Source organism: Ranitomeya imitator, chromosome 9, assembly GCF_032444005.1.
Source record: "Ranitomeya imitator isolate aRanImi1 chromosome 9, aRanImi1.pri, whole genome shotgun sequence".
Lineage (NCBI taxonomy): Eukaryota > Metazoa > Chordata > Amphibia > Anura > Dendrobatidae > Ranitomeya > Ranitomeya imitator.
This window is the reverse complement of record NC_091290.1, coordinates 29243906-29260036: the sequence shown is the minus strand read 5'-3', so window position 1 is coordinate 29260036 and position 16131 is coordinate 29243906. Positions and strand designations below refer to the sequence as shown.

At 42.3% G+C, this 16131-nt stretch overlaps 1 protein-coding gene across 1 annotated transcript in view; it reads left to right on the top strand.

Annotated features, from left to right (window-relative positions):
- Positions 1-14922, top strand: part of LOC138648570 (uro-adherence factor A-like) — a 92221-nt gene extending 77299 nt beyond the window's left edge. The window contains exons 14-19 of the mRNA XM_069738349.1: positions 1072-1154; positions 1711-1831; positions 2062-2161; positions 2809-2882; positions 11225-11339; positions 11439-14922. Coding sequence (XP_069594450.1) covers positions 1072-1154; positions 1711-1831; positions 2062-2161; positions 2809-2882; positions 11225-11339; positions 11439-11526 — 581 coding nt within the window. The 3' untranslated portion in view covers positions 11527-14922. The remainder of the gene's footprint in view (positions 1-1071; positions 1155-1710; positions 1832-2061; positions 2162-2808; positions 2883-11224; positions 11340-11438) is intronic.
- The last annotated feature ends 1209 nt before the right edge of the window (positions 14923-16131 follow it).

Genomic DNA, 16131 nt, shown 5'->3' with positions numbered 1-16131 from the left:
TGATCCTGCTCCATACCAGGCAAGTGCCAGACAGACCATTCCCGGTGACTACCTCTTGAAGCTCATCAAGAGAATGCCAAGTGTGTGCAAAGCAGTCATCAAAGCAAAAGGTGGCTACTTTGAAGAACCTAGAATATAAGACATATTTTCAGTTGTTTCACACTTTTTCGTTAAGTATATAATTCCACATTTGTTAATTCATAGTTTTGATGCCTTCAGTGTGAATGTACAATTTTCATAGTCATGAAAATACAGAAAAATCTTTAAATGAGAAGGTGTGTCCAAACTTTTGGTCTGTACTGTATATCTACAAAAATTTGAATCTTCCCTATATTTCTAATACCAAATTAAAGAAATTAAAAAAAAAAAATGAAATGCATAAATATAACATATTTGGTATCACCATGTCGGAAAAATATAAAATTATTTAACTTTTATGATAGAGTACTATTTATTTTGACACCGCACCTACTGAGAAAAATTCAATTAAAAATTATCAAAAGATTGTTACCCAAAATGGTATCAATACAGCTCTCCATACAACATATAATCCATCACACAGATCATTGATGGAAAAGTAAAAAAGTTGCGAGCATCAGAAAATGATACCATTTTTAAAAAAAAATAAAGTTCTGAATTTTTTTTTTCGCAACTTGAATAAACTATACAAGCTTAGTATCTCCATAATTGTACTGACCTAACGAATCATGTTACCAGGTGAACGGTGTAAAAACTAAACCTAAACCTAAAAAAAAATAATAATAACAAAATGGCGAATTAAATTTTTTTTTTTTTTCACTATTTCTTCTCGCTTGGATTTTTTTCCCCATTTCCAGCACATTATATGGTAAAACGAATGGTGTCATTACTAAAATTGGCCCACAAAGAGAACAACAAACGTGGAAAAATAACCAAGTTACGGCTCTTGGGAGAAAGTAAGGGAAAGAAGAAAAGGTGTAAAAATGAAAAATTAGCTTGGTCTTTAAGGGACCAATGCAGTAATATGCTATATACGCATGATGAAAGCAATGTTTTTTTTATCTTGAAAATGTGTTTTTTTTTCTTTTACAGAACCTTATCCTTCAACCTCCACATTGTCTTCTTCCACTGTGGTTCCAACACCAGAAGCACCAGGAAAAGAGGAAGAAGCGATGGTATTTGTAAACACTGTTGTAGTTATTAGTATTATATTTTATTTATATGTCTTTATAAATGTTATCATTCTTTCTAAATGTATCCGTCACATCATTTTGTGAGAAGGTCCCAGTATCATGGCTGAGACCAATTATTTCCAGAATTAAACAGATTTCAGGCTTAGATCAAGTCCTTTTTGCAATTTTTGTTGCTTTTGTTTGCATTTTATATCTTATTATTCTATTATGCCGACATACTATATAGACAAGATGTGAAATGCAAATCCTGATGTGTTGGTTCAGCATGCGGCCACTATACAGTCAATGGAGCAGTTTCAGCAAAAGGGTGCTGGGTTTATGTAAGCCTCACCAAAAAGTGGGTGTTTTATGTCGGACTGGAGGCGTCACCGAGAGGGACCGCTATGGGGTTGACCTTAACCCTTCTGCCAATTATGCAACAGATGTTTAGAATTCCCCAGATGTCTCCATAGTTATCTATGAAAAGTTAAACAAAAAATTCTGCTGTCATGAATACTCTCAAGTCACCACCTGTCCTGTGCCTTATTTTTTTTCTCAGGTTCTTAAAGACACTAGCCAGTATGTCACCTCTGAGCTTGAAGCCCTGGAACATCAGCAGGATGAAATTGACTCTAGGGCCGCCATAGTAGAAAAGGACCTTCGACTTATGATGGAAAATGGTATAAACTGTTCTAATATTTATATTTGTTACATAATCTGCTTTTGTTTTGTGCTAGTAAAAAAATACAGCCAAGTCATATATAAAACAACATAAATCACCTGTCCAAAGATCATTTTAACTAGACTCAAAGACGTAAATTTTTTTGCTCCATAAGGGGGCAGCAGAACCTCATTCTTTCTCCGTGAACACATATATTGAATTATAAACCTCTCCATATTCACTTCCCAGGTAATGACAAAGAAGCCGAGGAGGCTTTAATCCAGGAATGGTTTATACTGGTGAATAAGAAAAATGCGTTAATCCGAAGACAGGATGAATTACAGTTGATGTGAGTAATGGAGAATAAAGAGGTGATGGCACCTTTATAATGCTGCATCCTGGGTGTGAAAATGTCTGGAACATCAAACTATGGTCAGCGGCCCCTGTTCTCAGTAGCAGCCAGTGCATGCTGCATAATTATTGCATTAGTGTGATGAAATCCGTCTTGTGGTTGTTGTTTAACCTTTATTTTCAGTTTTGAGTTAATGATATGCTCGTGCTCCGGTGCGACCTGTGGGGGTCTTCATGTGGTGCTCTGATTAGGTATTCATAATGCAGACTGCTGACGGGTCATTGATCCCTCACTGACCTGCCCCCTAGTTTACCTAATCAATATTATGATATATATTTTTTTTAAATCATCTTCTGCAGGCAGGCGCCAGTGCCTGCCCTGCACCATTATCGCATTTATAATATGTATTTATTTTATTTTTTTTGGTATATTTTAATTCATTAAAAAAAACTCAATCGGAAAATGGCGCCGCCGCGCATGCGCAGTGGCAGCTATTTTTGACCGCCAATAGCTGCTATTGCGCAGGCGCCGGCGGTGCCATCTTGGAGGAGGAATTTTTTTTCTCTAGCTAGATGGCCCGCATTACATTGCTTAATAACCCATTTAATTGTACACTAAATAGGTGCTTGATGTTCTTCTCTTAGGGCCGAGGAGCAAGACTTGGAAAGGCGTTTTGAACTCTTGAGCAGAGACCTGCGAGCATTGCTGTGCACAGATGGTGAGACCACTAACCAGAGTATGGGAATACAACTGGATGACAAACGTTGTATTTACTCTTTAGGCCGGGGTCACACTTGCAAATGCAACGCGAGAAACTCGCGCATCAATACCCGGCACTCGGGACTGGAGCGTTCAGCTGTATAGAAATACATGCAGCCGCACATTCCGGTCCCGAGTGCCGGGTATTGATGCGAGAGACTCGCGCAAGTTTCTCGCATTGCACTCGCAAGTGTGACCCCGGCCTTAAAAGGGTTGTCGAGTGAAAATAAATTATCATCTGACTGCTCCTCTATTCATTCGCTATGGGAAAAAGCTGGGCACCCCATAGGAATGAATGACGCAAGGGTCACATAGGCGCACTGCTGTTCCATTCTAATGGGAATAAAAGTGCCCCGTTCTGCTGATCAGTGGTGGTCCCAGCAGTCAGACCCCCACCAATCAACAAGCTATCACCTATCATTTGAATAGGTAATAGCATGTTTTCACCACACAGCCCTTTTAAGTAAACTACCAGTACATTGTAAGGGTCAAATCTCTTTACGGGCTATAAGTAAAATTAAGAATCAATTTTTATCAAAACACCCAGAAAAAATAAAATGATGTGATGATTCTCAGTAATGCTACACATTTACATGTGTCAGTGATTATTTTTAATAAATTGTTAAAAGCGTTGTACTTTTAAAGATTAATGGCCCATCAAAATGATTGACATGGATCTGATTGTACCCTCGAGTGCAACTTAGGACCATTACAAATCACAAGAGGTCACATCCAAAATTTACCAATAGCAATGGGTGTTAATAACAGCTCATCTCCTTCTCACTCTCTGCACAGTGACCTCTGCGCAGATTAAAAAAAAAGTATATACAGTTAAGTCCATATATATTTGGACAGAGACAACATTTTTCTAATTTTGGTTATAGACATTACCACAATGAATTTTAAACAAAGCAATTCAGACGCAGTTGAAGTTCAGACTTTCAGCTTTCATTTGAGGGTATCCACATTAAAATTGGATGAAGGGTTTAGGAGTTTCAGCTCCTTAACATGTGCCACCCTGTTTTTAAAGGGACCAAAAGTAATTGGACAGATTCAATAATTTTAAATAAAATGTTCATTTCTAGTACTTGGTTGAAAACCCTTTGTTGGCAATGACTGCCTGAAGTCTTGAACTCATGGACATCACCAGACGCTGTGTTTCCTCCTTTTTGATGCTCTGCCAGGCCTTCACTGCGGTGGTTTTCAGTTGCTGTTTGTTTGTGGCCTTTCTGTCTGAAGTTTAGTCTTTAACAAGTGAAATGCTGCTCAATTGGGTTGACATCAGGTGACTGACTTGGCCATTCAAGAATATTCCACTTCTTTGCTTTAATAAACTCCTGGGTTGTTTTGGCTTTATGTTTTGGGTCATTGTCCATCTGTAGTATGAAACGACGACCAATCAGTTTGGCTGCATTTGGCTGGATCTGAGCACACAGTATGGCTCTGAATACCTCAGAATTCATTCGGCTGCTTCTGTCCTGTGTCACATCATCAATAAACACTAGTGACCCAGTGCCACCGGCAGCCATGCATGCCCAGGCCATCACACTGCCTCCGCCGTGTTTTACAGATGATGTGGTATGCTTTGGATCATGAGCTGTACCACGCCTTCGCCATACTTTTCTCTTTCCATCATTCTGGTAGAGGTTGATCTTGGTTTCATCTGTCCAAAGAATGTTCTTCCAGACTGTGTTGGCTTTTTTAGATGTTTTTTAGCAAAGTCCAGTCTAGCCTTTTTCTTCTTGATGCTTATGAGTGGCTGCACCGTGCAGTGAACCCTCTGTATTTACTTTCATGCAGTCTTCTCTTTATGGTAGATTTGGATATTGATACGCCTCCCTCCTGGAGAGTGTTGGTCACTTGGTTGGCTGTTGTGAAGGGGTTTCTCTTCACCATGGAGATTATTCTGCGATCATCCACCACTGTTGTCTTCCGTGGGCGCCCAGGTCTTTTTGCATTGATGAGTTCACCAGTGCTTTCTTTCTTTCTGAGGATGTACCAAACTGTAGATTTTGCCACTCCTAATATTGTAGCAGTTTCTCGGATGGGTTTTTTCTGTTTTCGCTGCTTAAGGATGGCTTGTTTCACCTGCATGGAGAGCTCCTTTGACCGCATGTTTACTTCACAGCAAAACCTTCCAAATGCAAGCACCACACCTCAAATCAACTCCAGGCCTTTTATCTGCTTAATTGAGAATGACATAATGAAGGGATTGCCCACACCTGTCCATGAAATAGCCTTGAAGTCAATTGTCCAATTACTTTTGGTCCCTTTAACCCCTTCCCGACCTTTGACGCATACGCTGCGTCATGAAAGTCGGTGCCATTCCGACCCATGACGCAGCATATGCGTCATGGAAAGATCGCGTCCCTGCAGGCCGGGTGAAAGGGTTAACTCCCATTTCACCCGATCTGCAGGGACAGGGGGAGTGGTAGTTTAGCCCAGGGGGGGTGGCTTCACCCCCTCGTGGCTACGATCGCTCTGATTGGCTGTTGAAAGTGAAACTGCCAATCAGAGCGATTTGTAATATTTCACCTAAAAAAATGGTGAAATATTACAATCCAGCCATGGCCGATGCTGCAATATCATCGGCCATGGCTGGACACACTAATGTGCACCCACCCCACCCCTCCGATGGCCCCCCAGCCCCCCGATCTGTGGTCCGCTCCCCTCGGTCCTGTGCTCCGCTCTCCCGTCCTCCTGTCCGCTCCCCCCGTGCTCCAATCACACCCCCGTGCTCCAAACAAACCCCCCGCACTCCGATCCATCCCCCCGCACAGCGATCCCCCCCCCTGCACAGCGATCCCCCCCGTGCTCCGATCCACCCGCCCGCACAGCGATCCCCCACTCCGTGCTCCAATCCACCCCCCCGTGTTCCAACCACCCCCCGTGCTCCGACGCCCCCCCCCCCCATGCCCTGATCTCCCCCCCTTATACTTACCTGGCCTCCCGGGGACCATCCGTCTTCTTTCCTGGGCGCCGCCATCTTCCAAAATGGCGGGCGCATATGCAGTGCGCCCGCCGAATCTGCCGGCCGGCAGATTCATTCCAGAGTGAATTTTGATCACTGAGATAGGTTATATCTCAGTGATCAAAATAAAAAAAAAAAGTAAATGACCCCCCCCCCCCCCTTTGTCACCCCCATAGGTAGGGACAATAAAAAAAATATTTTTTTTTTTTCCACTAAGGTTGGGGTAAGAACTAGGGGTAGGGTTAGGGGTAGGGTTAGGGGTAGGGTTAGGGGTAGGGGTAGGGTTAGGGGTAGGGTTAGGGGTAACATAGTAACATAGTAACATAGTTAGTAAGGCCGAAAAAAGACATTTGTCCATCCAGTTCAGCCTATATTCCATCATAATAAATCCCCAGATCTACGTCCTTCTACAGAACCTAATAATTGTATGATACAATATTGTTCTCCTCCAGGAAGACATCCAGGCCTCTCTTGAACCCCTCGACTGAGTTCGCCATCACCACCTCCTCAGGCAAGCAATTCCAGATTCTCACTGCCCTAACAGTAAAGAATCCTCTTCTATGTTGGTGGAAAAACCTTCTCTCCTCCAGACGCAAAGAATGCCCCCTTGTGCCCGTCACCTTCCTTGGTATAAAGGTTAGGGTAGGGTTAGGGTTTCGGTATGTGCACACGTATTCTGGTCCTCTGCGGATCTTTCCGCTGCGGATTTGATAAATCCGCAGTGCTAAACCGCTGCGGATTTATGGCGGATTTACCATGTTTTTTCTGCGCATTTCAATGCGGTTTTACAACAGCGATTTTCTATTTGAGCAGTTGTAAAACCGCTGCGGAATCCGCAGAAAGAAGTGACATGCTGCGGAATGTAAACCGCTGCGTTTCCGTGCAGTTTTTCCGCAGCATGGGCACAGCGATTTTTGTTTTCCATAGGTTTGCATTGAACTGTAAACTCATGGGAAACTGCTGCGGATCCGCAGCGTTTTCCGCAGCGTGTGCACATACCTTTAGAATTAGGCTATGTGCACACGGTGCGGATTTGGCTGCGGATCCGCAGCAGTGTTCCATCAGGTTTACAGTACCATGTAAACATATGGAAAGCCAAATCCGCTGTGCCCATGGTGCGGAAAATACCGCGCGGGAACGCTGCGTTGTATTTTCCGCAGCATGTCAATTCTTTGTGCGGATTCCGCAGCGTTTTACACCTGTTCCTCAATAGGAATCCGCAGGTGAAATCCGGACAAAAAACACTGGCAATCCGCGGTAAATCCGCAGGTAAAACGCAGTGCCTTTTACCCACGGATTTTTCAAAAATGGTGCTGAAAAATCTCATACGAATCCGCAACGTTGGCACATAGCCTTAGGGTTAGGGTTGGAATTAGGGTTGTGGTTAGGGTTAGGGGTGTGTTGGGGTTAGGGTTGTGGTTACGGGTGTGATGGGGTTAGGGTTGTGATTAGGGTTACGGCTACAGTTGGGATAAGGGTTAGGGGTGTGCTGGAGTTAGAATTGAGGGGTTTCCACTGTTTAGGCACATCAGGGGGTCTCCAAACGCAACATGGCGCCACCATTGATTCCAGCCAATCTTGTATTCAAAAAGTCAAATGGTGCTCCCTCACTTCCGAGCCCCGACGTGCACCCAAACAGTGGTTTACCCCCACATATGGGGTACCAGCATACTCAGGACAAACTGCGCAACAATTACTGGGGTCCAATTTCTCCTGTTACCCTTGATAAAATAAAAAATTGCTTGCTAAAACATCATTTTTGAGGAAAGAAAAATGATTTTTTATTTTCACGGCTCTGCGTTGTAAACGTCTGTGAAGCACTTGGGGGTTCAAAGTGCTCACCACATATCTAGATAAGTTCCTTGGGGGGTCTAGTTTCTAAAATGGGGTCACTTGTGGGGGGTTTCTACTGTTTAGGCACACCAGGGGCTCTGCAAACGCAATGTGACGCCCGCAGACCATTCCATCAAAGTCTGCATTTCAAAAGTCACTACTTCCCTTCTGAGCCCCGACGTGTGCCCAAACAGTGGTTTACCCCCACACATGGGGTATCAGCGTACTCAGGAGAAACTGGACAACAAATATTGGGGTCAAATTTCTCCTGTTACCCTTGGGAAAATTAAAAAATTCTGGGCTAAATAATTATTTTTGAGGAAAGAAAACGTATTTATTATTTTCACGGCTCTGCATTATAAACTTCTATGAAGCACTTGGGGGTTCAAAGTGCTCACCACACATCTAGATAAGTTCCTTTCGGGGTCTAGTTTCCAAAATGGGGTCACTTGTGGGGGGTTTCTACTGTTAAGCCACATCAGGGGCTCTGCAAACGCAACGTGACGCCCACAGAGCATTCCATCAAAGTCTGCATTTCAAAACGTCACTACTTCACTTCCGAGCCTCGGCATGTGCCCAAACAGTGGTTTACCCCCACATATGGGGTATCAGCGTACTCAGGAGAAACTGGACAACAACTTTTGGGATCCAATTTCTCCTGTTACCCTTGGGAAAATAAAAAATTCTGGGCTAAATAATTATTTTTGAGGAAAGAAAACGTATTTATTATTTTCACGGCTCTGCATTATAAACTTCTATGAAGCACTTGGGGGTTCAAAGTGCTCACCACACATCTAGATAAGTTCCTTTCAGGGTCAAGTTTCCAAAATGGGGTCACTTGTGGGGGGTTTCTACTGTTAAGCCACATCAGGGGCTCTGCAAACGCAACGTGACGCCCACAGAGCATTCCATCAAAGTCTGCATTTCAAAATGTCACTACTTCACTTCCGAGCCCCGGCATGTGCCCAAACAGTGGTTTACCCCCAAATATGGGGTATCAGCGTACTCAGGAGAAACTGGACAACAACTTTTGGGGTCAAATTTCTCCTGTTACCCTTTGTAAAATAAAAAATTGCAGGCTAAAAGATCATTTTTGAGAAAATAATTATTTTTTTTTATTTTCATGGCTCTGCGTTATAAACTTCTGTGAAGCACTTGGGGGTTCAAAGTCCTCACCACACATCTAGATTAGTTCCTTTGGGGGTCTAGTTTCCAAAATGGGGTCATTTCTGGGGGATCTCCAATGTTTAGGCACACAGGGGCTCTCCAAACGTGACATGGTGTCCGCTAATGATTGGAGCTAATTTTCCATTTAAAAAGCCAAATGGCGTGCCATCCCTTCCGAGCCCTGCCGTGCGCCCAAACAGTGGTTTACCCCCACATATGGGGTATCAGCGTACTCAGGACAAACTGGACAACAATATTTGGGGTCCAATTTCTCCTATTATCCTTGGCAAAATAGGAAATTCCAGGCTAAAAAATCATTTTTGAGGAAAGAAAAATTATTTTTTATTTTCATGGCTCTGCGTTATAAACTTCTGTGAAGCACCTGGGGGTTTAAAGTGCTCAATATGCATCTAGATAAGTTCCTTGGGGGGTCTAGTTTCCAAAATGGGGTCACTTGTGGGGGAGCTCCAATGCATAGGCACACAGGGGCTCTCCAAACGCGACATGGTGTCCGCTAACAATTGGAGCTAATTTTCCATTCAAAAAGTCAAATGGCGCGCCTTCCCTTCCGAGCCCTGCCGTGTGCCCAAACAGTGGTTTACCCCCACATATGAGGTATCGGCGTACTCGGGAGAAATTGCCCAACAAATTTTATGATCCATTTTATCCTACTGCCCATGTGAAAATGAAAAAATTGAGGCGAAAAGAATTTTTTTGTGAAAAAAAAGTACTTTTTCATTTTTACAGATCAATTTGTGAAGCACCTGAGGGTTTAAAGTGCTCACTATGCATCTAGATAAGTTCCTTGGGGGGTCTAGTTTCCAAAATGGGGTCACTTGTGGGGGAGCGCCAATGTTTAGGCACACAGGAGCTCTCCAAACGCGACATGGTGTCCGCTAACGATGGAAATAATTTTTCATTCAAAAAGTCAAATGGCGCTCCTTCCCTTCCGAGCCTTACCATGTGCCCAAACAGTGGTTTACCCCCACATATGAGGTATCGGCGTACTCAGGAGAAATTGCCCAACACATTTTAGGATCCATTTTATCCTGTTGCCCATGTGAAAATGAAAAAATTGAGGCTAAAAGAATTTTTTTGTGAAAAAAAAGTACTTTTTCATTTTTACGGATCAATTTGTGAAGCACCTGGGGGTTCAAAGTGCTCACTATGCATCTAGATACGTTCCTTGGGGCGTCTAGTTTCCAAAATGGGGTCACTTGTGGGGGAGCTCCAATTTTTAGGCACACGGGGGCTCTCCAAACGTGACATGGTGTCCGCTAAAGAGTGCAGCCAATTTTTGATTCAAAAAGTCAAATGGCGCTCCTTCCCTTCCAAGCCGTGCCGTGCGCCCAAACAGTGGTTTACCCCCACATATGAGGTATCAGCGTACTCAGGACAAATTGGACAACAACTTTCGTGGTTCAGTTTCTCCTTTTACCATTGGGAAAATAAAAAAATTGTTGCTAAAAGATAATTTTTGTGACTAAAAAGTTAAATGTTAATTTTTTCCTTCCATGTTGCTTCTGCTGCTGTGAAGCACCTGAAGGGTTAATAAACTTCTTGAATGTGGTTTTGAGCAACTTGAGGGGTGCAGTTTTTAGAATGGTGTCACTTTGGGGTATTTTCAGCCATATAGACCCCTCAAACTGACTTCAAATGTGAGGTGGTCCCTAAAAAAAATGGTTTTGTAAATTTCGTTGTAAAAATGACAAATCGCTGGTCAAATTTTAACCCTTATAACTTCCTAACAAAAAAAAACTTTGTTTCCAAAATTGTGCTGATGTAAAGTAAACATGTGGGAAATGTTATTTATTAACTATTTTGTGTCACATATCTCTCTGGTTTAACAGAATAAAAATTCAAAATGTGAAAATTGCGAAATTTTCAAAATTTTCGCCAAATTTCCGTTTTTATCACAAATAAACGCAGAATTTATTGACCTAAATTTACCACTAACATGAAGCCCAATATGTCACGAAAAAACAATCTCAGAACCGCTAGGATCCGTTGAAGCGTTCCTGAGTTATTACCTCATAAAGGGACACTGGTCAGAATTGCAAAAAACGGCAAGGTCTTTAAGGTCAAAATAGGCTGGGTCATGAAGGGGTTAAAAACAGGGTGGCACATGTTATGGAGCTGAAACTCCTAAACCCTTCATCCAATTTTAATGTGGATACCCTCGATTTATACAATCACTTCTACCCCCGGAGGAAAATATATAACATGGCTCCACATGTGGCAGAATTATTCTTACATGGATCCTGCTGGAAATCTACACTGTTGATGAATGAGTAGATGGTTTATAAAAAATTTTTATATTTTTTCTACAGAATGCCTAAAGAGTGAAGCTCAGAAGCGAAGAGAAAAGCTCTTACTCGAAGAGCTTGTATCTCTTGTAGACCAACGAGATGGTCTGGTGAGAGATCTCCATATCAAGGAGAGAAAGTATGTATCAGTACCTTTAAATATTATCTCACCAATCTCATAACGCAACTATTTCAATCCAGGTGACGTTGGGTTTCGTAATATTTTTTTTTTCCCCAGGGCTGTAGAGGAAGATGAACTCATAGAAAGAAGTTTAGAGCAGAGAAGGAGGAAGCTGAGCAAAAAGGAGAAGTGTAAGATCAGTTGAAGTGATGGGGCCAAGATAATCTGGACATCCTGCTGTTCTTCCAATGCTTATCACAAACTCTTCAGTGTTATAGAAAACTTCACACCGGACACATATGAACATAAATATGTGTATATATATTCGATGCATGTCAACAGGCTCAAGAAGGACCCATGGCTCAAGATGCTGAGATCCCTTCCAAGCACTATCCACCTTCCTTGTTCCTGTATATTTCTATTTGCTGCTAGAGATCTATAGAGAATGATATTTAACTGTGTGGAAAGATTTTATATTCGCTGTCCTACATTAGCATTAATAATTAATAGGAGTAGCTGTGAGGTGACTATTGTTTTTGTGTGTAAAATTATCTGGGGTAATGATGGAGGACAACTTGGACATATTGTTAGAACAGTTGAGTTCCATCAAGAGGACGAAAGTCCACTCAAGAGCTAAGGAACCATGGAACATTAACAATGGATTTGGACTGTCACTCATAATCCAGATTTTCGCATGGTCTTACTTGGCCAGGTTTCTATGGCGCTCAGCAGATTAGATCCCAATTATCTTCATGGTAGGTGTTCGTCAACACAAGGGCTCCTCTACTGACTTTTACGAAGTGCCTTACGGAATAACGAAGACTTTACACACCCTCTCAAGGAGTTTTGAGACTGTAACTTATGGAAAGTTTGGTTTACAATTTACAAGCTCAGGATAATGCCTGCGTAACAGTGACTTACCGGAAGAGTTTGGCCTATAAGAAAACATCAAAATGGCCTCTTGATTATAGTGAAGACTTTTGACACAATGGGAAGAAATGCCTGGTCTATGTTTTACCATTCACAGTTTTTCAATAGCCATCTGGTTAATTCCTTCATCCAGAACCTTTCATTGGATTTTTTTTTTTTTTATTTAATCTCATTTCCTCCTCCAATTGCGGAATGCTCCACTGATTCTGGAACAGTTTTTCTTTTTCTTCTGTGCCACTGCTTTCCAAAGTTATGCCCCCTGAGAATAATGGTGCAAACTATCCCTTCAGCCAACTAGGCGGGTACCACAGAACTTCTGTGAGAGCGTTTGCTTATTTTCTTCTGACACTGGCCAATCAAAATATGGCCACGCCAACAGAGAAGCTCTGTGGTGTACGCCTAGTTGGTTGAAATGAAAAAAAATTTCTTTATTATTAGTGGGGGGCATAACTTTGGAATGGATGGGCACAAAAGAAAAAGAAACACTGTCTAGAATCAGTGAAACAGTGCCAATTGGAGGAAGTCCTCAGATTAAATGAAAGATATACAAAGAAAGGTTTTCTATAAATCTTTACTAACTTAATCTTGTTTGGATAGAATAGTCCTTTATGGACTTTCTCTACTGGTAGAAAAGTCACATGTTCAAGAAGGCCATGCCCATTCTCTCTAAAAGTTCCAACATAGCGATATCTTCTGCCTCACTGGTATGTACTTCCTCGAGGGCTCGTTAAACTTGTGGACGACTGCCTCTGAGATTAATAATTCAGTGATTATGCCAAAAAATGAAGAACTTTTCACCTGTGGACATGTACAAAGTATTTTTGAAAGCTGACCCATTGCCACGATTCTTATTTTTGTATCTCTGTTCCGCCCTAGATACATTTGCTCTTTTACATTGAAGATATTTATTTCTCAGTTGAATAATTTCAACCTTCTTCTGCTTTCTTCTTGATATTTGTGCTTTCCGATAAAATTAGTTACTTAATACAAATAGCGTACACACATGCGAATCACGAGACCTCCAAATTGAATTCCTTGCTTATAAATCAGCTGTAAACGACCCATAATTATCGATTACATTTACTACTTCTGATATAACTTCACATCTATTCTGCCGCCTTAAACACTTCAAAAAACGAAATAATTAAATATACAGGCTATATCCTCGGATTATTTATTTTTTCATGACTTGCATAAAAGCACAGATGGAAATTTTTTACATGAACCTTTTTTATCAGTATTATATAACGAGTGTATCTTTCGTTACACACAACATGAAAATATGTACCAACTAGAGATGACGCAAATCGTTTTGTCAGTAGTCCTACGAATATGCCTGCCAACGTCCGTGCCTCTTCTTTTGATTAGCTGGCCTGGTACCACGTTATTTTTGGCGTTGTGACGCACATGTGACTTGGCAACTCCTTTTGTAGTCCATGAGACCTTTGTTTCTCAGGTAGCCTCTAGAACTTTACAAAGAGTTGGAAAATATGGTGTAATAGCAGATGTGTCAGAAGTAGACACAAAGATATACAGTATAAATGTTATTTCAGAGCATCATTACTTAAAAGGGTATTCTCAAGTTCTTTATCTTCTTGATCACTGATGGCCTGACCTCTAGGACCTCCACCATTCTCGAAAAGTGTGACTCCAAAGAGCGCCATGTGAATGAAGCCATGGTCGATCATGTGCACCGCCACGCCATTCAGTCCTAATGGGATGACCATATTATCTTCTATATCACTGATAGTCTGACCTCTAGGACCTCCACCAATCCCGAGAAGTGTGACTTTGAAGAGCGCCATATGAATGAAGCTGTGGTCGATCATGTGCACCGCCATGCCATTCATTCTTAATGGGACCACCGTATTATCTTCTTGATCACTGATGGTCTGACCTCTAGGACCTCCACCATTCTCGAGAAGTGTGGCTCTGAAGAGCGCCATGTGAATGAAGCCGTGTTCTCTCATGTGCACCTCTACGCCATTTATTCTTAATGGGACGACCTTATTATCTTCTTGACCGCTAATGGTCTGAACTCTAGGATCTCCACCAATCCCGAGAAGTGTGACTCTGAAGAGCGCCATGTGAATGAAGCCGTGGTCAATCATGTGCGCCGCCACGCTACTCATTCTTGATGGGCTACTCATTCTTAATGGGACCACCATAGATCTGGTCTTCTACACTCCCATAAGAATGAGTCGAGACTGCTCCACTCACATAGGGCTCTCCAGAGCTCCAGGTTCTCGAGATCAGTGACGGTCACAGCGTTGAGACCCCCAGCGATTGGAAAGTTATCCAAACTTGAGAATACCCTTTTAATACATGGCTAATGTATTAGTCAATCAAATCAGGGATAATTTAGTAAGCTATATTTATATTATAAGAAAAGTCATCGCTGATCACCTATGAGACGGATATCATTAATACCCGACAGTGCTACATTATAATTGTACAGATACGTCCTGGTTGTCTGTGTATAAACGGTCATTACAAATGATGCCGGCGGGTCATTTCCTACCACATTTTCTTCACTTTTATCGGCACAGCTTTGCACCGCATTCAGTGGTAAATGGTATTGTCACGGTACGATGGAATACTGAAAGTCTTCTTCAGATTGCTGCGTTGCTTGATGTGTTAAATAAATGCAATAAAAAGATTTTAATGTTTATATTCCATCTTGTAATTGATGGTAAGAACTGCCCTGAAGAAAGTGGCGTCGCCTAATTTCCCGTGGAATACTCACGGAGGTAAAAGCTGCACAGGTGGAATAGACACAATGTGGTTCTAGAATGAGAGCATATTGCTCTTTCTCACGGAGAGGGACGTTGGCTGCCTGGGATCGTGCATTTTTAATGGGTTCTTCTTGACTATAGAAAGGACTTCCTTCCTGTTGGTGGTTGAAAGCTTAATATTTCTTTTTGCTTTCATAACACCAACAAATTCTGCAGAAATGTGCACAATATTTTTCATTTGTCATGATTGATCCTAGGCAGATGCTTCCCTGGGACTCTCTGCAGGGAAACATGTTTGTGTGGATTTCCTCCAGGTGTTCCACACTTCAAAAACACACTGATAGATTCATTGACTATTGTGTATGAGCGTAAGGTAGAGGATTTCAGGACTTTAGCTGATGTGATATGCTCAAGAATTTTTGCTTTATTGTGGGAAGATGGAACGTTGCAGATCTATTCATAACCATGGCCTTAGGGTAACATTACAGAGGCCAAAAGAAATATATCCCCCCCAATCTTGTCTGCTCTAGTTGACATTAATAACTATGTATGGGCAGTTAAATCAAAGGCGCTTTCCTGGACAGTGCATAAGTGCAGAGTTGTGAAGTGAAGGGATGATACTTTGGACACATCATACTGTGTGGTAGGAGCTGTGGGGGCATCATACTGTGTGGGGAGTATCTTAATGTGTGAGGGGAGTGTTCCAAGCTGTGTTGGGGGAGCAGTTGGGGCATCATACTTTGTGTGGGGAGCTATTTTAACAACCCAGGGTCCTGGTTGTTACAGTGGCATCGCTTTCCTCACGGGGAGAGTGATGTCACGCTTGGAAGCGAGGAAGGATCTCTTATCAGGTATACACAGGCATGCAACATGTTCATACTCCAGGCCAGAAGGGGGAGCTCTTATCTAGTTTGTGGGTGGCTCCCCAATATATATTCTGGCTTGGAGGGAAAGTTAGACAGTCTGTCAGAGGGACAGAGCAGAGAGGAAGCAGATGGTGAGAGTCTGAGAGAGAAGGAGGGGGCTGTGCAGCCACAAAAGGTGCTGCAGCTCCTAGAAAGTACAAGAACAGAACAGTTTGTAGAGATAGTGAAGGAGAAAAGAAGCATAGGAGAGCTAGGGGGTTAGCTGCGACTGGGCTACCT